This window comes from Pangasianodon hypophthalmus, chromosome 14 (genome assembly GCF_027358585.1).
Source record: "Pangasianodon hypophthalmus isolate fPanHyp1 chromosome 14, fPanHyp1.pri, whole genome shotgun sequence".
Lineage (NCBI taxonomy): Eukaryota > Metazoa > Chordata > Actinopteri > Siluriformes > Pangasiidae > Pangasianodon > Pangasianodon hypophthalmus.
In genome coordinates this window covers 9,914,777-9,937,796 of record NC_069723.1, presented here as the reverse complement: position 1 = coordinate 9,937,796, position 23,020 = coordinate 9,914,777, and the positions used below count along the sequence as shown (strand labels likewise).

At 36.5% G+C, this 23,020-nt stretch overlaps 2 protein-coding genes across 4 annotated transcripts; both read right to left on the bottom strand.

The window, feature by feature from the left end:
• Positions 1-776: 776 nt before the first annotated feature.
• LOC128320198 (alpha-2-macroglobulin) lies at positions 777-3,446 on the bottom strand. Its single transcript, XM_053239870.1, has 8 exons — positions 3,291-3,446; positions 2,252-2,432; positions 1,987-2,143; positions 1,814-1,866; positions 1,642-1,662; positions 1,343-1,508; positions 1,177-1,261; positions 777-989 (listed from the first exon to the last, which is right to left on the bottom strand). The coding sequence occupies exons 1-8, from the start codon at positions 3,386-3,388 to the stop codon at positions 809-811; spliced, it is 942 nt and encodes a 313-aa protein (XP_053095845.1). The 5' UTR covers positions 3,389-3,446; the 3' UTR covers positions 777-808.
• A 2,637-nt stretch (positions 3,447-6,083) lies between these two features.
• On the bottom strand, positions 6,084-21,999 carry LOC117599078 (alpha-2-macroglobulin-like). 3 transcript variants are annotated; one of them, XM_053239865.1, is made up of 34 exons: positions 21,846-21,999; positions 20,805-20,985; positions 20,540-20,696; positions 20,367-20,419; positions 20,195-20,215; positions 19,896-20,061; positions 19,730-19,814; positions 19,428-19,542; positions 19,208-19,328; positions 18,932-19,041; positions 18,651-18,821; positions 18,317-18,550; positions 17,982-18,194; positions 17,715-17,864; positions 17,031-17,156; positions 16,714-16,807; positions 15,900-16,014; positions 15,368-15,593; positions 15,156-15,282; positions 14,939-15,060; positions 14,798-14,849; positions 14,633-14,716; positions 12,017-12,193; positions 11,837-11,912; positions 11,531-11,687; positions 11,359-11,433; positions 11,032-11,194; positions 10,397-10,587; positions 10,020-10,235; positions 9,094-9,215; positions 6,781-6,862; positions 6,577-6,645; positions 6,300-6,405; positions 6,084-6,220 (listed from the first exon to the last, which is right to left on the bottom strand). In XM_053239865.1, the coding sequence occupies exons 1-34, from the start codon at positions 21,941-21,943 to the stop codon at positions 6,180-6,182; spliced, it is 4,296 nt and encodes a 1,431-aa protein (XP_053095840.1). In that variant the 5' UTR covers positions 21,944-21,999; the 3' UTR covers positions 6,084-6,179. The 3 variants fall into 3 exon arrangements, with proteins under 3 accessions (XP_053095840.1, XP_053095841.1, XP_053095842.1); XM_053239866.1 differs by having other exon boundaries at positions 15,900-16,011; XM_053239867.1 differs by having other exon boundaries at positions 15,900-16,002.
• Between the last annotated feature and the right edge of the window lie 1,021 nt (positions 22,000-23,020).

Here is a 23,020-nt window from a genome sequence, read left to right as displayed (position 1 = left end):
ATGAAGGTTTAAGATTATTTTCAACTGATTAATATATAATCAATGAAAAGTGGAGAAAGGTTTAGTTAAAAAGCCTACAGCTACCCTATGATATTGGACTAACTTTTGTAAAATCACACATACTTATAGCAGGATGTCTGTTCCACAGGCTAAGTAGACTTGTATTAAGTAACTTGTTATAAAGTCATTGTATTGGTGCAGCTTCTAGTTACTCATGACTCATTTTCATTATGGTGTGTGTCTCACCACAGTGGTATCATTGCAATAATAATAATAATAATGATAATGATAATGATAATAATAATAATAATAATAATAATAATAATAATAATAATTTTTGATAATAGATATTGTGACCTTTCCTTTCTTCAATGAGTCATGCTTTTTTTTCTGAGCCCACAATAATTGCAGATTCTTCCCCACACCTGAAATCAGTTCTGATAAGGTGGATTTTTTCATCTGTAGGTTGAAACCTTTGTGTAATGTGACTAAATTTGGTTCTTTTTTTTGCAGTGTGTGAGACCAGTGAAGCTTTGTTTACATTGTGTGTTTCCAAGTCATTTTTGCTGTGTTTGCACAGTCTGCCACTGCACACTCCCTGGCTGCAGTTTCTTGTTGGAGTCCTGTATCTAGTTATATAAGCTACAACTATTATAAAGAATTTTTCCTAATTCATTGTCTAGTTCAAAATACTAATACATAAAAAAACAACAAACAGAAAAAAACTCATCTATCTGAAACTAATTTAATGTAAATATACAGCAATCTGACTCATCTATGGGGAACACCCAAAAACAAATGGGGAGAATTACTTTATTAGTGAGTGAGAGAGAGAGAGTAATGATTGTCCATTAACAGTGTGATATATACATACCTCCACAGTTTCACTCAGACAGGGTGAAATCATTGGTGCCTCATGATAGTGCTGCCTAAATTTCCGGCACACCTGCACCACTGCTTTACCAGGTACTGGTTGTCCATAAGTGTACCTTCATTTCATAAAGTTTATATATCATACTCATACATCCTGGTATGTATGATGTGCAGTATGAGCAATAAATATCATATCCAAATGTGCTAGACATTCAATTGATTCAATGCTATTTAATGTATTTAATAAAACAGAGTATTCACAAATCTCAAGAGATTTGTTTTTTTCCCCAATTTTGCACTTACTTTCCACAAACTTCTAGCTTCAGTTCCTCCTCACCGACACTGTGTTCTTCTGGTGCTTTTACTGTGACCTCGAACTTTGGTAAAACTAAAAGTTAAATGCAGTTTATTATTACAGTAAATTATTTTGGTTACATCTGTAAACAGTGTTACTAGTAATGTCATTTACCATGCTTTTCCACCTTAAATTGGTGTGTGATCAACCTATTTCCAGTGTCAGCGATTAACTGATAACGTCCTTGTGGAGCTTCAGGATTTAGCTCATGAGAAAGCTGCAGTATCAGACCTCTCGAGGACACATTTGTCCACTGACCAATCCTGTTCTGATGATTATCCTGTTTGGTTCCACAAAAGATATCTACAATTAGCTCGGTGTTGTGAATACACTGAGGAAGCACTGCATTATAGATATTACAAATGAACAAGGGCGTCATAAAATATATAATATTGTGTATGATTTTACTTTACCTGAAGACTCACTGTGCTGTACTGTGGAGTATAAGACAAAACATCAAATTTTTAAATATAAAATATAAAATAATTGAAACATTTTTCTGTGATAATGTAAATGACAATCGAGCACCCTGTTGTACTGTTAAATAGGAATCCTTTATAAATTAACATAAAACTCTTCTCTTACTTTTTGTTCAAATGGGATGAAATTAGAATCCATAGAGACAATTCTGAAATTCACTGTGGGAAACAATAATAGTGAAAAGTTTTTAGTTGCACCTTCAGTAAAAATTAAAATTTCATTAAATAGTTTAAATTGAAAACTGAAAAATAGTGAGGCATATTGCAGGAATGAATCACCTGTTTGGCCTGGATTGTAGATGGGTTTATCAGTCTGAATAAATACCAGTGTGTTGTAGGATTTAAACATCACTTTCCTTTTCTCTGTCATCTTAAAACTTTCACCTTTGACTTCTACTTTGATCTCCTGCACTGATTCACCCTCAACCTGTGGAGCCTGTAGAGATGTATTCCATGTTATACCACATAGATTAACTAGTCAACTAACCTAATAATATATTAACAAGCTAAACAAACAAACATATAAATTTCTGGGATTTCTTACCTCAAAATGAGAGCAGTGGTGAATCTCCTTTTCCACTGTCTCTTGTAAAAGAGTTCTGCTCTGGTTGTTGTGAACCAGATAAATGTTCATTTGTAGAGTCTCATTAGGCTTCAGAAGACTCATACAGAACTTTGCATCAGAGCCAGACTCTATTACTGCAGGAAATGTCACCATGAAATATCTAAAGACAAAAATGAAGGTTTAAGATTATTTTCAACTGATTAATATATAATCAATGAAAAGTGGAGAAAGGTTTAGTTAAAAAGCCTACAGCTACCCTATGATATTGGACTAACTTTTGTAAAATCACACATACTTATAGCAGGATGTCTGTTCCACAGGCTAAGTAGACTTGTATTAAGTAACTTGTTATAAAGTCATTGTATTGGTGCAGCTTCTAGTTACTCATGACTCATTTTCATTATGGTGTGTGTCTCACCACAGTGGTATCATTGCAATAATAATAATAATAATGATAATGATAATGATAATAATAATAATAATAATAATAATAATAATAATTTTTGATAATAGATATTGTGACTTTTCCTTTCTTCAATGAGTCATGCTTTTTTTTCTGAGCCCACAATAATTGCAGATTCTTCCCCACACCTGAAATCAGTTCTGATAAGGTGGATTTTTTCATCTGTAGGTTGAAACCTTTGTGTAATGTGACTAAATTTGGTTCTTTTTTTTGCAGTGTGTGAGACCAGTGAAGCTTTGTTTACATTGTGTGTTTCCAAGTCATTTTTGCTGTGTTTGCACAGTCTGCCACTGCACACTCCCTGGCTGCAGTTTCTTGTTGGAGTCCTGTATCTAGTTATATAAGCTACAACTATTATAAAGAATTTTTCCTAATTCATTGTCTAGTTCAAAATACTAATACATAAAAAAACAACAAACAGAAAAAAACTCATCTATCTGAAACTAATTTAATGTAAATATACAGCAAGTATTTAATGTTGTATAATAGTTTTACACAGTGGCTACAAGATCTGGGATAGTTCATGACAACGATGTAAAATTATATGATACTTACGGTCCTGAGGTTTGTCCATAGACAGAGAGAAAGAGGAAGCTGGCTAACAGTAGCCTTATCCTTATATGGACCCAACCGACCACCATGATGAAGACCATCAAAAGTGCCAAGCTGTAAAGGCTGAATGCCTTTTTAATGATACCAGTCCGCCTGCACTCATCCTCTCATCGATGATTAACCACAATCTGAGCAAATATAGCAATCTGACTACATATAATTAGCCCCTTATACAGGCATAGATTTTTGATTGCACCTATTTGCTTAAAACAATTGCAGTAGAAATACAAATATCACAGCTTATTAACATGCTTTGTATGAAATATTGATAAAAAAAAAAGTACAAGAGTGTTTTCACAGTAATTTATTCAATTGTTTACATAGTCATCTATTACAGCAAGGGTAGCTGCTTACAGAGCCACCCCGATTCTTCCTCCATATTTAATGTCCCTGAAATGTTTTTCTTTAACTAGAGCAGTGACACTTGAGTGATTTTCTTGGTGCATAAAATTATTTTATATGTAATTCTGATCATGGAACATGCATCATCCACACATAAGCATCTATAAGTATGTGCAATATTAATAAGAGTTCAACTTTAAATATGGTAAGACTACAGGCACGCTTAATAATACATTAAAACATAACTGTGATACTATGCCTCTTGTTGAAATACTACACATTTTCACAACTCTTCCACACTTGGGTGTCACTAATAGATAATTGTCTAAATATCTGTACATATTAAAGGGGTTTTTAGAATGTCTTTAAATTATATGGACATTGCCTTTTAAAGTGGTTGTCTTTTAACTGTATGGATTGAATGACAACATGTCGACAATATGATACTGAGATTTTTTTGTTCAGTTGCATTCAACGTGCAAAAGTTCAGTTATGCCCTTGCTGTCTTTCGTCACACACTGTTTACTTCCAGTAAACATATGGTCACTAACCTACTTCATTTCACTTCAAACAAATCTCTTCAAACAAACATCGCCCACATAGGTAACAGGCTTTTGGTAATTTACTTCAAGAGTAAACACCCAAGTAATCATTTTCTTAAGAGTTTGAAATATAAATTGCACAAATACAACAGTGTAGTTGCATTTATTAAAGCATGGACCTATTGCAAGAGACTGTATATCACATTTCATATTAATAATTGAATTTAAGCCTCAGTGTCCATCAAAATCCATCTGTATTAATAAATTAGAGAAACACTTGAAGTTTGCGTATTGCTTTTGATGTTTTTTTTTTTGTCAATATTCTTACAAATCTGTCAGTTCATGTACAATTATTTAATAAGAAATTAATTTACATTTATACAGTGATCCTGAGCTCAAGTGAGGTGATTTCAGAGGTAAATGATATCATAACCACAGCCAGACTAGGGTCAGCATTTTTAGTCCTGTTATATACAATTACTTGCATCAATATTCATCTCCCTTGAAATTCTCCACATATTGTAGTGTTAAAACCCTTGAACTGAAATGGACTGAACTGAGATTATATGCCAGGAATCTAGATGAAACAGTTTGCAAAATTATGAATAAATTACAAATAAAAATAAAACAAAAAGTTGTGATTGCATAAGTGTGAAACCCCAAATTTGTTCTGGTGCAACTGGTTGCCATCAGAAGTTACATACTTAGTTGATTGGAGTCCAGGGTTTATTAAAGAACATACCGAAACAAACATGGGGATCTATCAAAGCAAGTAGCAATCCAAGTTCTGAAAAAAGTATCAGTCAGGGTTTAGTTATACGAAATATCCCAAACTTTGAACATCCTGTGGATCACCATTATATCCATTATTTAAAAAATGGAAAGAAGATGGCACAACCTAGAATCAGCTTGGAGGAAGCCATCCAGCAAAAGTCAATGACTGGGTAAGAAGGGCATTAGAGAAGCATCCAAGAAGGGTAACTCTGAAGGTGCTGGAGAGATGGGATAAGCTCAGATGAGATAAGCTGTTCACAGGACAACCATAGAATTTTAAGAGGAAACAAAATCCATGTAAGTTGCCAAAAGGCATGTTGGAGACTCAGCAAATGTGGAAAAAGGTTCTCTGATCAGATGAGACCAAAACTGAAATTTCTGGTTTAGGCACAATGCAGAATTTGGCAGAAACCAAATATAATAAAATAATAAATGTAATGTAAAATTTATTTGCATGTCGAAAATAAACATAATAAAACTTGAGACTAGAACAGAGGTTCACCTTCCAACAGGTCAATGACCATAAGCAAACTACCAAAGCTACACTGGAGTGAGTCAAAACCAAAAATCTGAATGTGTTAAAATGGACCAGACATCTCCAAGAAGAGTTGCAGCTGTAATTGCAGCCAAAGGTGCTACTAAGTATTAGTAGCTATATAGTTACGCAACTCATGGGGGCTCATGGGGAAAAGTTTGAATATGTCTGCTCTTCAGGGTTCATGCCACATTTCCTCTGAATAGCGAACATGGTAAAGAAAAAAGTTGTAACCCTTTTGTAACCAAAATCACTAAGCTTATGGTTCTGTGGTCTGTCCTTTTATGTAATTTGTACTTTGTTTGGACAATGTGTGCTTAGTCTATTTTTTTGTTTAACTTTTCTAAAAAAAAAAAAAATCTAACTTTTTTGTTTCTCCTCCTAACTAATTTTGGGAAAAATGACTATAATCACCTGACAGGCTGTGATTCTACTGTGCTGGGCTCATTAGGGCTGATTAGATTTAACCCCTCAGGGTCGTGAGATATATATTGCAAAAATAAAAAAATAAAAAAAAAAGCATTAAAACTTGAACACAATATGTATGCGAACTCCATATTTATTTCTCAGGCACAAGATATAACCAACACACCAAAGACATGCAGACCTTTTTTGTATCTTTAATGCAGATCTGGAAGCTTACACACAGGGGGAATTGTACTCCGTCTCAGACTGGTCACCTGAATAAAAGAATCAGTAAGTGGAAGCAATACAGTCACAATAACAGAGTTTAAATCACACAACCTAGGAAAATCTTACTTGTTTGGTAATAATCATAAACTTTGATCACTGCCGGCTTGAGATTCTTGACAGGAAGCACCTGTGTAATGTGTAGCTCAAAGCTCAAAGGAATATACCGTGGGAGCTGTTGGAGATACACCAGACATCATATTGTAAACATACTACATCATAACTGTTTTTGTGTGTAATAAATAATGCATGCATATTTTCTTTGGAGTGGCTGTACAGCAGATGTGTGTAATATAGGTAATAATTAATGTTATGTGCAGATTTCTAAACTGTGTTCTCTTCTTACCTCTTTTATATACATGATAATATGGTCATCTTTGGAATCAACTCGTTCCACCAAAAAAAAATTCTTCAGCTTAGAAAACATATTTACTCTGCATTAGTAAATTAATAATGTAACAGCATACATACATGCATTAGCATATCTATTTAGGTATAGACACACGGATAACTGAATTTTTTTAGCAACAGAATATATGCTTCTCCTTACTTCACCAGGATCTGCTGTGAACCCTGATAAGAGTTTTATGTCCACTATGACCATGTTAGTGCTGTTTAGTGTCCCATTATATCTGAAATTTTAAACAAACAAACCAAAACAAAGTTAGTTAATAACAATAAAAGGATATTTACTCATTAATTGTAAGACATCTGGTAACTAATTTACTGCTTTGTGGCCCAGTTGGTAGACCAGGAGCCTGTCTCACCAAGCAGATCTAACCTAGCCTGGGTTCCTGACTCAGTTTCCACTTGTCAAAACCTAAAGCCTAGTGTACACTACACAGATTTAGCCCAGATTATCCAGTCACTCACTCATTTTGGTGCTCGGCAGCTACATCTTCCAGCTTGGCATCTACTCGCACAGCAACTGGTCACTGTACTGCACTGTCCAGCAAAGGGATTTTCTCAGTCTGAAGGGATCACTAAGGCTCTGGTATTTTCAAGCCTTTTTGATTTTCTAAGTGATGAATCGCATAACGTGAACCCCTCTGCGATTAGTGCAAATACATCAATAAGAAACAGCCAATGAGAGCCTGAAGAGGAAATCAAATTTATCTGCTCTCCTTCGCAACAGATCTCTGAATCCAGTTTATCATCCATCTGTGTATTTGTGTATTTTGGCATGACATACCAAATGATTGTTAGGAACAGCAAAAATAATAACAAACACAACATGATTCCTGATGGTGCACAGTATAAAAATAGCTACTCTTCTTTTCTCTGTACACTGCCTGCAAATCCCCAACTGATATTTTCTCTACATTGTCTCATATTTAATATTTTTCTTGTTTCTGTACAAAAGGGTGACAGTCACATGATAAACAGCTCTCGCATTTATTTTCAGGGGAGAACAGGATTTGTGGATCAGGTGTGCTTTGGCAAAGGTTTCACCAGGTAAAAGATTGTGTAGTGTGTGAGTCTTGTCTGTAAGTGATCATGTAGTTTACACATGTTACAACACCAAACACACAAACAATTCAAGTCATGTAGTATGACTGGGGGCAGCGATGTTTTCCGCAAAGTTAAAGCAGTGCTATGTCATCAAGACACTTTTGAAGAGCTAGCCCGTTCTGCATGTTTCTAAATCCAGCATTTATCTAAATCAAAAACGAAAAAATGGTTTTGCCTTCGGTTGTCCATTGAAAAAGATGGGAGAAAACACGTGTCATTATGAGGGCTTATCTTATTGAAAAGGTCACCATAAACTGGGTCAAAGTTGAATTTGAGTGAGCTTTGAGCAAGTTGTGTGAAAAGCGGCAATGCGGTCTTCATCAGGAAACAATCACTTCGCTGACAGAAAACGGTTTTGCCACTGATCCTCTGTAGGTGGTGTAAGAAACTGCAGTTAACTCATCTCATGATGCTTATGAACAACTTTACCATCCTGCTTTAGATGATCAGGATGCATGAAGCACAGTAGGGTGTGACTTTTGCATCAAAAGCTAATCACATGAGACTTTTATGCTGCAGAACAACAAATTCTACAACTACAATAAATGTCAAGCATATAAAGCATTGATCCCAAAAAAAAAGTTTCATGTTTTAACTTTATCAACACCTCCTAATACCCAATTTAGCGGTATGCAATTAGAAATAAACTATGGCACAAGATCTCCTGTGCAATTGTAAACAATGCTATACTGTGCTACAGTAAACATTATTTCATTCATTCAGCTTTAGTAACCACATTTATTCTGATCAGGGTCAAGGTGGAGCTGGAGTCTATCCCGGAAACACTGGGCACAAGGCAAGAATACGTGCTGGAGGGAAGGCCAGTCCATCTCAAGGCACCACCATGCTGCCCATTAGTTAACTATTACCCATCCCCAGTTTTATCTGGGCTGTGGCCTACTGTTGCACACAACCATAGTGGCTGGCGTTGGTTCCCTGGCTAGGAATTGAACCCGGACTGCAGCAGTGAGAGTGCTGTGGCCTAACCACTAGTCTTCCAGGGACAGAAGTTACCATGGTGATACAACCTGGTAAAGAGTACCTACAGGAAGTCCAGGATAAGATAAAACTAAACTCAAAGATAGCTAGCTAAGCAATAAATCATGCTTCATGAGACAGGCCCCAGTAGCTAGTCCTATAATGGAAATAGCATGCACAAATCAGGTAGTTGACCCATGGTATAGTCATGTTGCATGTTACTGATTTTATAATATTTGAGAATTTCTTTTGATGATTTGCATCAATTTAATGTAATGAGGGACTACTTATAATTTGTTTACAAATCATCTGTCAAAATCAGCCACAGGTTTTCTCATATTAGGTCAGGGTTTCATGACACATTGATTCTTACGTGATGGTGAACTTGAGGGACAAAGTTGCTCCAAATGATTTTGTGCAGTTTCCATCAGTTGTAGCTGTGATGCTCAGTGTACTGGTTTCAGTAGGTGTGGGGACATTGTAGAAAAGTGCTGTCTGCAAGTGGGATAAAAGGTGCCATCCATGAAGCAGTCAATAAACAGAAAATGTGTCTCTTAAAGCTGCATTGGGTACATCAGTCTCCTCTATCAGTTTTAATAAGAGGAGTGGAACCTGATGTGGTCTTCTGTTGTTCCTGTCATCTTGAACGAGTCTGAACATTCTCCTCTGACCTCCACAACTGGCACTTACTGGATGTTTTTTATTTTTCAAACCAAAATCTAGTGAGTGTTGTGTGCGAAAATCCCAGGAGAACAAGAGTATGTGTGAACATTAACTGATGCTTTTAACATGTATTTGTATGATTTTATGTGTTGCGCTTCTGCCACATGATTGACTGATTGGATAATTGCATGAATGAGCAGGTGTACAGATGTAACTAAAATAAAGCGGATGGTGAGTGTACATATACTGAATGTATATACTTTGCATATACACATATTTTAATTTTTGTCTCTTTTATTTAATATTCAGTCCCCTCTGAAAATATTGGAAAGGACAATTCTTTTGTTTTTGCTATGTAATGAAGACATTTTGGTTTGAGATCAAAAGATGAATATGAGACGATAGTTCAGAATTTCAGCTTTCATTTCCTGATATTTACATCTAGATGTGTTACACATCTTAGAACATGGTGGGTGTGTTTGAACCCACCAAGTTTTACAAGTGATCAAAAATACTGGAACATGTGACACATCTAAATGTGGATCTGCAGCACTCATCTCACTTTATCAACTTTTTGACAGAAGATTGATAAAGCTCTTTTCAAGAAGCTCTTATCAAGAAGAAAGATGTACTGACCTGCACTGACACACAGGTGGAGCCCTTCACTTCAATGCTGTATTTGCCAGGAACATCTTGCAATGATCTTTCTTGGTACAGTAACTTGTTGTTTTGGTTCACATCAAAGTTGTGACTGTGTCCATCTGCTGACTTTACAGTTACTGTGCCAGAGCCGTCTGAGCTGAACACTTTAGTGGAGTACAGAGCCAGAGCTTGGAGGGCCACAACTGTGTCCTGATTAAAATAGAAGGAAAAGTTGTTTTTCTCTTAATGTTTGTACATATATGATAATACTAATACCCCTAACCCTAACCCTGTAACTTGTGTTAATTTTTTTAATTGTAGTATGGTATAGAAATCTCAACTTGACTAGTAATCACAGACTTTTTGAGTACCTGGGTGGAGGAAAACCCTCCATAGGGATTTTGCTGCTTCACCAGCCAGCTGACTATCCTATTAGCGGAGCCCAAATCAGCAGCAGTGAGTTGACCTGCAGTGAGAAGAGCTAGCAGCACGTAGGAACTGATTTCCACTGACAAGGGACTGGAGTCATGTGACGCTGACTGAGCCCAGTGAAGCCGACCATCTAAAATCAACGAGACATAAATAAGATAATTTGCTTAGTCATGAGTTGATTGAGATATGTATGGCCAGAGGAAAAGGCTATTAACCGACTACTATCAGAAGACGAAAGATTATAGTGTTAATTTTGATATTATAAGACTTTACTGTACCATTAAATGATATTTTCATTTAAATGCCAGAACTGACAAAGAGGAAATGTTAAAATTTTTAGGTCTGACCAGCCAAGGTCACAGTAAATATGGAGCCTCTCCCAGGAACACTGGGCGCAAAGCAGGAGAACAGCCTCTGGGATGCCAGTCTCTCACAGGGCACCACACATTCATTCACACCTAGGAGCAATTTAGTGTAGCCAATCTACTGGCAGGAAGGAAACCCATGCAGACACAGGAAGAACAGGCAAACTACAATATGCCCATGAAGCTATATTTGAATTAAAATTCAATACCTCCTGAAATAGCAACACCATACAATTCTTCCAGCAGTTGTTCTCGAATTTCAGTCTCTCCAGCCAGACTGAAAGTGTAGGCCAACAGTGCAGTGGTGTAAGTGTTTGTCTGGTTACCAATAGAAGACTTCAGGCACAACAAACCTTTATTCACAACAGGATCCTACAATCAAAGCATAAGTAATGGTAAATAAGAAAATTTTGAAAAATTTTGCAAAAGTTTGAAAAGTTTCAGTTACATATAGAAATTTATTATGAATTTTGCAGAGCATCTTTATAGAATCTTGTCATCTGAAAGCAAAATTTTAAACTGTATCATGTTCTTACCTTGACTGTAATGCCCAATTCTAGGAATGATGCAGTGATGTAGGCAGTAATGGTCACATCATCATTTACACCACCCTGGAATAATGAAAATGATGCACACATAAAATAGAAATTCAGTAAATTTATTCAGAAATGTGTTCTCTAGTATGGAGAGCATTAGAACCTTACATACCTTCATTCTGTTATTGAACAGGCGTCCCTTTCGTATAAAACAGCCGTCTGATCTCTGCATACTTATGAGCCATTGCTTTGAACGGTTAATGATTTCTGGATCAATAAAGACGTAACGTTGTGCTTTGCCAAAGGTCCTTACGACAAAAGCAGTTAACCTGGTGATGGAGATTTATTTGTGTCTATAATTAAAATATATTTGTGCAACAGTTCTCAGAGTAAATTCACAATGACTGAAAGTGTTAGATAAAAATAGTTTTGTGTTTTTAAACATTTGCATCGTTACTGCTACCTATAAAATTCTTACCATGTGTTCCCCTCTCCACTGCCAAATGTGCTATATGCGCCACTATAATGTTTATAGTTTAGCTGCCTCTGGTATCCTGTGTAAAGACAAATGATTGTTTCTGATTGTATCAGCAAGTATATGTTCACCATGGCTAGTGGTGTCCAGTAAAATTAAACAGAGAAATATAATCTCACTTACCACTCTTAAGGAAACCTGTAGCCCTCTCACGGATAGCTGTGGTGAGCTGCTCAGTGTTCTCTAGATACTGAAGAATATAGATATTGGGGGCGAGGAGTGCAATGTTTTGTTCTCCACAGCCATATGGCATCCTTAGCAGTCCATCCAGATTTTTTAATGCACGGCCAAGTATATCTCCTACAAAAAAAGGAGCAATAATATTCTTTTCTTTAACTTAGCAAAAATACATTGCTTTATTTGACCAAAAAAAAAAAAAGAATTTGTAAAGAGTTCACAGTTGTCTACTAGATATCACTTCATGTGTTTTAATGTTCTCCTTTCTTATTTTCTGGACTGCCAGGGCAGTTTCTTTTGGGACTAGTAGCCTTGGAGAAGCTTACTACAGCTGTCTCTCATATAGAGACAAACCCTGTTCTCTCAGTGGCATCTTCTTATTTTCTAAACTTGATTAATAAGCTCACTCTAATGGAGAGTGGCTGACAGCTTGCCATCAGAGCATTCTGATGATCAGCATGTAATGCAGGAGAGGGGCTCAGCAGCAGCAGTGAATGCACTGCAGGCTGGTATTACAGCTGCCTTACTGAAACTAAAGCTGGATCTTCCAGTCAGCAGATGTCACTTTAGTAAGTCTTGTCATTTAAATGATTCAAATGATTTAATCAGTTGCATGTTTTGCCCAAATATGCAAACCGATTGTAACACGCGTAGTTTCTATATGCGAGCTTCACAGTTCTTACCGCGCGCTGGCTCGTGGGTTCTTGGCTTTATTGCAAGGAGGACACCGACAGGGAGCTTGGGAGATCATAACACTTGATTTATTAAACATAAGGAGGTGAACATCATGAATTAGCCACATCCAATTACACAGTGCACGTCATCTCTCTCTCTCTACGCTCGCATCACTGCGCGCCAAACCATTCTCTCCCGCGATCCTAATCGCGGGTCTCTGCTCTCGCGATATTACCTCTAGATCTTATTTAAAGTTACAGAACATTAATTTTAACCTTAAATTTCACTCCCTACACGATCATGCAGCCTAATACTACCAGTTCACACTCTGAAACACTGCATAGCAGTGACCAATACCAAGTCTTTCCGAGAAGGTCCCTGGAGGGCTAGTGGTTAGGCCACAGTGGTGAGAGTGCTTTGATTCTGGGCCAGGGAACCAACCCCAGCCACTGGGGTTGTGTGCAACAGTGCGCTCTCAGTGCCAGTCCCAAGCCCGTCAGGAAGGGCATCCAGCGTAAAAAATTGCACCAAATCAAATATGGTTGGTCCAGTTGGTCGTCACCACACATCTCTATGAGGTTTTATAGGAATGAAGTGACTAAGCCCACATTGGCACACACTGTCCATAGTGTGAGCTCACGAACAGACATGCCAGACTGATTGGCTATGTCTTCGAGATAACCTTCTCGGGCAACTCGAGAGTCACTATATCCCATAGCGAGTTAATGAAAGAATTTTAGATTGCAAACATAACCCCAGCTCTCTGATAGTATGAGTGAGGTATCTCACCGGACCACCCTCCATGTGTAGAGCAAAGAAAAGGTATGTTTATCTAGACTGACTAGAATGTCAGGCTGATGTTGCGCTGAAGACTATAAGATGGGAGGAAGTCCTTCCTCTGTGATGCCCACATCATGTCCGCCAGCCAATCTTGGCTGTAGTAAGGGGGAGGGGGATGCAAAGGGGCATGTACAGTGAAATGCCTTACTTGTGCTATCAGAGAATTGGCGTTACTGTTATAAACTAAAGTTTTATTTAACACAATATTTTTAAAATATGGAAGAGGTTGCTCTCACAAGGACTGCTTTATGAAGGTTGTGTTTAATCAATTTTGAATTATAACAAGTTCAACAATCAGTTGAAATATGCAATTCTGAAACTGTAATCTTTGGGGTTTTCTTTTCTTTGTTTTTCCCCCTGTTGATAAATGATGCTGTCTGAAATCTCATATTTAGACCCAAAGCAAGAAAAAATTTAAGACAATAAAAGGTGTACCAATTTTTTATTTTCTCAGAGAAATGCTTTTATTTAAAAATAGGTTCTTAGAAAAATACACTACATGGCCACAGGTATGTGGACACTTCACCGTTTTACCCATATGTGCTTTTCTGTTATCCTATTCCAGAATTGGTCTCCCCTTTGCTGCTATAACAGCCTCCACTCTTCTGGGAAGGCTTTCCAATAGATTTTGGAATGTGGCTGTGGAGATTTGTGCCCATTCAGCCACAAAAGCACTAGTGAGATTGGGCACTGATATCGAATGAGTTGGCCTGGCATGCAGTCTGCATTCCAGTTCACCCCAACGGTGTTCAGTGGGGCAGAGGTACAATTATTTGAGTGGAAATTTTTAATTATCATATGTAAAGTTATTATGTATGTATATAAAGCATGCCATTCAGTACTGTTTGCATATTCTTTTGAAGGGTGGTAATTATTCCTGTGTTGACTTTCACCACTGCTGTATTTTGTAAAGTCTTCTATCATTATATATAATTTTCCACTTACTTGATACTTGTTTACTTGTTGCCAATAGTGCATTTTTGACCTCAAAACCATGACATATGAGAAACTTTATTTACTTTATATTCTTAATGTTTTCTGTCTTACCAAGTACTGAAACAGAAGCTCGTGCTGATCCCTCTATTACATCCTCAGGAAGAGTCAACTCCAACTCCTCTGAAACACTGTTGCCTGTAAGTGAAAGTAGTTTACTAAGTATCTGCACTGAGTGGCACAGTATTGTGGGCACCAGTTTATATGTGTAAGTCTAACCTTGTGGGCATAATAACCAGCTTTGGCTCTTTGTCTTTTCAGTTCCTTCAGCCTACATAGGGGAAAATTGTTATTAAATCATAGTAATAATTAGCCTCAGCTTAAATTTTCTAAATTTTAAACTATTTTCAAGTCACTAACCTGTACAATCAGGCTTCGTGTAACTGTGTCAATGCGGCCTCTCTCTGGAACACTCACAATCTCATTGTCACACACAGTCTGGGATTGTTCTGCCTCTGCACTCACTGTCACTTTCAAGACTCCTGTAGCATAATAACAAACTCTTCAATTCTCCGTGAAATATAATGCAATTGACATATCAGACATATATCTCATCTAAAGAAGTTTTAAGTCTCACCAAGCACAGTGGGAATCAGGGTCCATTTGAAGGTTTTTCTGCCATTTGCACACAGGCAGGATGAATACTCGCCATCAGAAGAGGGTTTCAGAGTGTAGTCTGAGGAAGAGGCCGGAGTCACTTTAACCTGATGATGAGGCACAGGTGATTAATTTTCTGTGCATCTCATATGTTACAATATTTGTGAAGATATAATCTTGGCATTACAGTACCATAATGCATTTGGTAAGATAATTGAAGACAGTGGCCTTCAGCTCAAAAACCTCTCCCCGGATAATGGAGTAAGGCAACGAGAGCTCCAGGAAGAAGGGCTGAAATACAGTGAGCTGAACAGGAGGAGCCAGTCCCAGACCCCCAGAGGACACGCAGAAAGCCTCTGTCTCCCAAGTGGTGATGGTGTCAGGAACAGTGACAGGAAGCTGTGCTGATCCAGAGTCCCTGTCAAAAACCCTTAAATTTCAAGCTTTTCTTTTACTTATCATCAAAGGAATGATGCATTATTCAGTATATTGTAACTAAGTTTATTGTAATTCAGTACAGTTCCAGTGTATATGCTAATAAAATTTCCTGAAAAGGTGTCCATGGCAAAGTTTATCTATTTAAGTCTAAGAAGCACTGTGGAAATACATCCATTTAGGGAACAAGTGCACTGATTTTCATTATTTTCTGTTACTTTATTTTTAAAATTCTAAAAAAAAAGCAAATTGCCAAATAAAAATAAAAATAAAATGCTGATTCACTAACCGAACTTCAACAAGTTGCCATATCCAAGTTTCTGGGAAGAATTTACGAACTGTTTTGATGGGGTCATAAGGTGCTGATGATAGTGATTCTAATACGTAGTCATCTGTAAAATCTTCTGTCATGTCAGGCATTGCAAATCAGCAAAATCATAAATAATTAACATAACTTATACAATAGATATTATATCTGAGGGAAGTAAGTACTTGAAGTTTATAATTACTATCTTAACGGTACCCATTGGGGACATATCAACTCCATAAAAATACGTAATTTAGTGTACATACACCATATGGCCAAAAGTTATATGTGCTTGTTGTGTAGCCTTTCCACTAGATTTTGGAGAGTGGCTGTGGGGATTTGTGCTCATTCAGCCACAAGAGCATTAGTCAGGCCAGGCACTGATGTCAGGTGAGGAGGCCTGGGGTGCAGTCGGCATGTCAGTTCACCCCAAAGGTGTTCAGTGGGGTTGAGGTCAGGGCTCTGTGCAGGCCACTCAAATTCTTTCACTCCAACTTTGGCAATTCATGTCTTTATGCACCTCACTTTGTGCACAGGGGCGTTGTCATGCTGGAACAGGTTTAGGCCCCTTAGTTCAAGTGAAGGAAAATTGTAATGTTACAGTATATAATAAGACATCCTATACAATTGTGTGCTTACAACTTTGTGGCAACAGTTTGGGGAAGAACTACATATGGGTATGATGGTCAGGTGTCCACAAACTTTTGGCCATATAGTGTATCTTATTTGTAAGAACAAGAAACTCCACATTATTGAAAAATAATATGAGAAAAAGGCCTGGATGTAGGATAATTACCATAAACATCACCACGATGATACTCCACACCTTTGTATATCAAACAGAGAGGATGTCTAATAGCCAAATTTGTTGCCATCTTCAGCCCCACTCCCTGTCACATGATAATAAGTCATAGTGTCAGTGTAGTACGTCACTGAACAGTGAGCCAGGAACCAGGCAGTTTCAAATTAACATTCACTCTTCAAGTATTAAATAAAATGTATTTTGGTCTTTTCATTCGTGATTTGTTTTTAGATTAATAACTCTCACAAACATATATAATTAGTAATTACACAATCAGTTGTGCTACATTTTACAACCAGTCAATCTGTTACCTTTAATGTATTGTAAACTTGGTCAATCTGTTCATCCCGTCGGGGTCTAACACGCAAGCACTCCAGATAATCTTCATCCATATTGGGATAATCTGATACTGATGTTACTGGTAACAATTCATATATCTATGGAATTATACAATAATAACATCAAATTAACAATGAACCTCATATCATTATAACACACGTGCACAGTAAACTTTGTGACCTGTGTAAGGAAGCTTTTGCATATAAGATTTTATTTAAATTGAGTGACATGAGATGTACCAGACCAACGAATAGAGGTCTCATTCTCTGGCAATCCAATCTCTTGAAATGAAAATTAAAGTACAGGTATATGAACCCAGCTGTAGGGCCAAACCCCCAGACATCACAGCTGGTGAGCACCTCAGCATTCCTATCCTAGAGAGACAGTTCCCCCATTCTATATAAGAGTTATAAGAGCTATATATTCAACCATAGTAACTTATAGTAAACTCATGAAAAGAGAGACATCTGTAATGTAGAAGGCTATAGAAATATAGCTTGCAGCATTTAAAACCATGGCATGTATACTGCCATCTAAGAAGTAAATTAAAAAAATTACATTAAAAATGTATAGATTAAACGAAAGAAAAAAAATCAAACAAAAAAACAAGCACTTGTATATAGTGAATGTTCAGTATATCTTAATCTTAATTTCACCTTGTCAGTGTTTAGGCGTTCTCCAGACTCCAGGATGAAGACACTCTGATCCACAACACTGAGGCCGCAAAGTGAACCAGGATGAGCTGTGAGCTCGAGAGTGTTCTTCTCACCAGGAACTGCTTTAGAGGGAGAGAACTGTAGCGAAACCTGGAGTCCATGATGAAAACAAGTTTAGACAGGTTTAGGAGGTTTTTTTGGCAAAAAATGAGCAATCAGACTAACTGATTGAATGTAAAAAGTTAATAATTATGGTGCTAGCTTTACCTTATTTCTGAAACATTTTTCCACATCAAAATTCTTGCTAGCAGCAATGATGTTCTCACTGGGAAGGACAGAGTAGACCACCACCTGCATTACAGGAGCCAGCTCAGCAACAACAGATAGTTTGAATGCAATCTTTCCTTTTCTGACATCTGCAGAGTCTTCCGCTTCAACTTTCTCATGCCCATGATGGACTATGGCTCCTTTAGATAAGACCTGAACCAGAGAGTCAAAATATATGATAATCACTGTCCATTTAGAGCTGCTGGAATGAAGGTAATACAGGTGGCTTGCATTTTCTGTCTCATAAAACATACTATTTTACTGCATGTACTTACCATGTATATAAGATCAATACTGTAACTTTCAGTAGTTTCCCCAACAATATAGTAGTTAATGGTTATGGGAATTTCAGCACCACACTTAAATGGTTCCTCTAAGCTCTCTATTGACAGCTCACTGAATACTGGATTATAAGGTGTGGCAGGTTGGAGCAGCTGTATACGTGCATCAGCAGTTGTAAAGTATGGTGTTTTGTATGCATGGTATTTTTCCTCTGGATAGACACTTGCCTAGATAACAGTGGAACACAGGAACAGTAATAACAGTAAAATTTTGCTGCATATTTCTTTCTTTTATTTTTTTGGGAGTGCTTAGGCCATCCTACCATACCCTCAGTCTTATCTCTCTTGTAGGATGTTCAGGTGAAGCGATTGAGAAGTTTGCTAATCCATTACTATCCGTAGTAAGATTAAGTAGTAACTTTTGAGACCGCCGTTCACCTTCTGAAAGATACACCTTCTTGTTAGGAATTGGTCTTCCACTGAAGGTAGTAACTTTGACCTTTTGATCAGGGAAAAAATGAATTATTGTCAATTTCCTGGCTATCACAAGCATAAAAGCAATACCAAATGGCAATGCAGGTTTAAATAAAAAAACAATAAAAGATATACCTTTCCTTCTATAACTTCCCCCCGTTCAAAGTTTTTTGGTGAGTCAAAGATTTCCACCTTACCAATTTGGAAAGAAAGTCTTATCTTTTTAGATTTCAGCATGGAAATATCTAAAGAAAAACAAACAAATCGCAATATGGTATTATGAAGTATAAATGAAAATCCTGTTATGCTATTATAATAATAATACATATAAAGTTTAAGATTAGGAGTCAGTCTGCTACAAGCTCTGGCTTCTTACTTTTCTTTGTTTTGAGAAATCTGTTACTGACTCACCTGTTCCTTCCTCTGTGAGTGTAATATTAGCAACAAGCTGATTCCTAAAATTACGTTCAAATTCAGCATTCATGAAAGTTGACACATTGATGATAAATAATGCACAGCCAGTCTGACTCATCTATGGGGAACACCCAAAAACAAATGGGGAGAATTACTTTATTAGTGAGTGAGAGAGAGAGAGTAATGATTGTCCATTAACAGTGTGATATATACATACCTCCACAGTTTCACTCAGACAGGGTGAAATCATTGGTGCCTCATGATAGTGCTGCCTAAATTTCCGGCACACCTGCACCACTGCTTTACCAGGTACTGGTTGTCCATAAGTGTACCTTCATTTCATAAAGTTTATATATCATACTCATACATCCTGGTATGTATGATGTGCAGTATGAGCAATAAATATCATATCCAAATGTGCTAGACATTCAATTGATTCAATGCTATTTAATGTATTTAATAAAACAGAGTATTCACAAATCTCAAGAGATTTGTTTTTTTCCCCAATTTTGCACTTACTTTCCACAAACTTCTAGCTTCAGTTCCTCCTCACCGACACTGTGTTCTTCTGGTGCTTTTACTGTGACCTCGAACTTTGGTAAAACTAAAAGTTAAATGCAGTTTATTATTACAGTAAATTATTTTGGTTACATCTGTAAACAGTGTTACTAGTAATGTCATTTACCATGCTTTTCCACCTTAAATTGGTGTGTGATCAACCTATTTCCAGTGTCAGCGATTAACTGATAACGTCCTTGTGGAGCTTCAGGATTTAGCTCATGAGAAAGCTGCAGTATCAGACCTCTCGAGGACACATTTGTCCACTGACCAATCCTGTTCTGATGATTATCCTGTTTGGTTCCACAAAAGATATCTACAATTAGCTCGGTGTTGTGAATACACTGAGGAAGCACTGCATTATAGATATTACAAATGAACAAGGGCGTCATAAAATATATAATATTGTGTATGATTTTACTTTACCTGAAGACTCACTGTGCTGTACTGTGGAGTATAAGACAAAACATCAAATTTTTAAATATAAAATATAAAATAATTGAAACATTTTTCTGTGATAATGTAAATGACAATCGAGCACCCTGTTGTACTGTTAAATAGGAATCCTTTATAAATTAACATAAAACTCTTCTCTTACTTTTTGTTCAAATGGGATGAAATTAGAATCCATAGAGACAATTCTGAAATTCACTGTGGGAAACAATAATAGTGAAAAGTTTTTAGTTGCACCTTCAGTAAAAATTAAAATTTCATTAAATAGTTTAAATTGAAAACTGAAAAATAGTGAGGCATATTGCAGGAATGAATCACCTGTTTGGCCTGGATTGTAGATGGGTTTATCAGTCTGAATAAATACCAGTGTGTTGTAGGATTTAAACATCACTTTCCTTTTCTCTGTCATCTTAAAACTTTCACCTTTGACTTCTACTTTGATCTCCTGCACTGATTCACCCTCAACCTGTGGAGCCTGTAGAGATGTATTCCATGTTATACCACATAGATTAACTAGTCAACTAACCTAATAATATATTAACAAGCTAAACAAACAAACATATAAATTTCTGGGATTTCTTACCTCAAAATGAGAGCAGTGGTGAATCTCCTTTTCCACTGTCTCTTGTAAAAGAGTTCTGCTCTGGTTGTTGTGAACCAGATAAATGTTCATTTGTAGAGTCTCATTAGGCTTCAGAAGACTCATACAGAACTTTGCATCAGAGCCAGACTCTATTACTGCAGGAAATGTCACCATGAAATATCTAAAGACAAAAATGAAGGTTTAAGATTATTTTCAACTGATTAATATATAATCAATGAAAAGTGGAGAAAGGTTTAGTTAAAAAGCCTACAGCTACCCTATGATATTGGACTAACTTTTGTAAAATCACACATACTTATAGCAGGATGTCTGTTCCACAGGCTAAGTAGACTTGTATTAAGTAACTTGTTATAAAGTCATTGTATTGGTGCAGCTTCTAGTTACTCATGACTCATTTTCATTATGGTGTGTGTCTCACCACAGTGGTATCATTGCAATAATAATAATAATAATGATAATGATAATGATAATGATAATAATAATAATAATAATAATAATAATAATAATTTTTGATAATAGATATTGTGACTTTTCCTTTCTTCAATGAGTCATGCTTTTTTTTCTGAGCCCACAATAATTGCAGATTCTTCCCCACACCTGAAATCAGTTCTGATAAGGTGGATTTTTTCATCTGTAGGTTGAAACCTTTGTGTAATGTGACTAAATTTGGTTCTTTTTTTTGCAGTGTGTGAGACCAGTGAAGCTTTGTTTACATTGTGTGTTTCCAAGTCATTTTTGCTGTGTTTGCACAGTCTGCCACTGCACACTCCCTGGCTGCAGTTTCTTGTTGGAGTCCTGTATCTAGTTATATAAGCTACAACTATTATAAATTTTCCTAATTCATTGTCTAGTTCAAAATACTAATACATAAAAAAACAACAAACAGAAAAAAACTCATCTATCTGAAACTAATTTAATGTAAATATACAGCAAGTATTTAATGTTGTATAATAGTTTTACACAGTGGCTACAAGATCTGGGATAGTTCATGACAACGATGTAAAATTATATGATACTTACGGTCCTGAGGTTTGTCCATAGACAGAGAGAAAGAGGAAGCTGGCTAACAGTAGCCTTATCCTTATATGGACCCAACCGACCACCATGATGAAGACCATCAAAAGTGCCAAGCTGTAAAGGCTGAATGCCTTTTTAATGATACCAGTCCGCCTGCACTCATCCTCTCATCGATGATTAACCACAATCTGAGCAAATATAGCAATCTGACTACATATAATTAGCCCCTTATACAGGCATAGATTTTTGATTGCACCTATTTGCTTAAAACAATTGCAGTAGAAATACAAATATCACAGCTTATTAACATGCTTTGTATGAAATATTGATAAAAAAAAAAGTACAAGAGTGTTTTCACAGTAATTTATTCAGTTGTTTACATAGTCATCTATTACAGCAAGGGTAGCTGCTTACAGAGCCACCCCGATTCTTCCTCCATATTTAATGTCCCTGAAATGTTTTTCTTTAACTAGAGCAGTGACACTTGAGTGATTTTCTTGGTGCATAAAATTATTTTATATGTAATTCTGATCATGGAACATGCATCATCCACACATAAGCATCTATAAGTATGTGCAATATTAATAAGAGTTCAACTTTAAATATGGTAAGACTACAGGCACGCTTAATAATACATTAAAACATAACTGTGATACTATGCCTCTTGTTGAAATACTACACATTTTCACAACTCTTCCACACTTGGGTGTCACTAATAGATAATTGTCTAAATATCTGTACATATTAAAGGGGTTTTTAGAATGTCTTTAAATTATATGGACATTGCCTTTTAAAGTGGTTGTCTTTTAACTGTATGGATTGAATGACAACATGTCGACAATATGATACTGAGATTTTTTTGTTCAGTTGCATTCAACGTGCAAAAGTTCAGTTATGCCCTTGCTGTCTTTCGTCACACACTGTTTACTTCCAGTAAACATATGGTCACTAACCTACTTCATTTCACTTCAAACAAATCTCTTCAAACAAACATCGCCCACATAGGTAACAGGCTTTTGGTAATTTACTTCAAGAGTAAACACCCAAGTAATCATTTTCTTAAGAGTTTGAAATATAAATTGCACAAATACAACAGTGTAGTTGCATTTATTAAAGCATGGACCTATTGCAAGAGACTGTATATCACATTTCATATTAATAATTGAATTTAAGCCTCA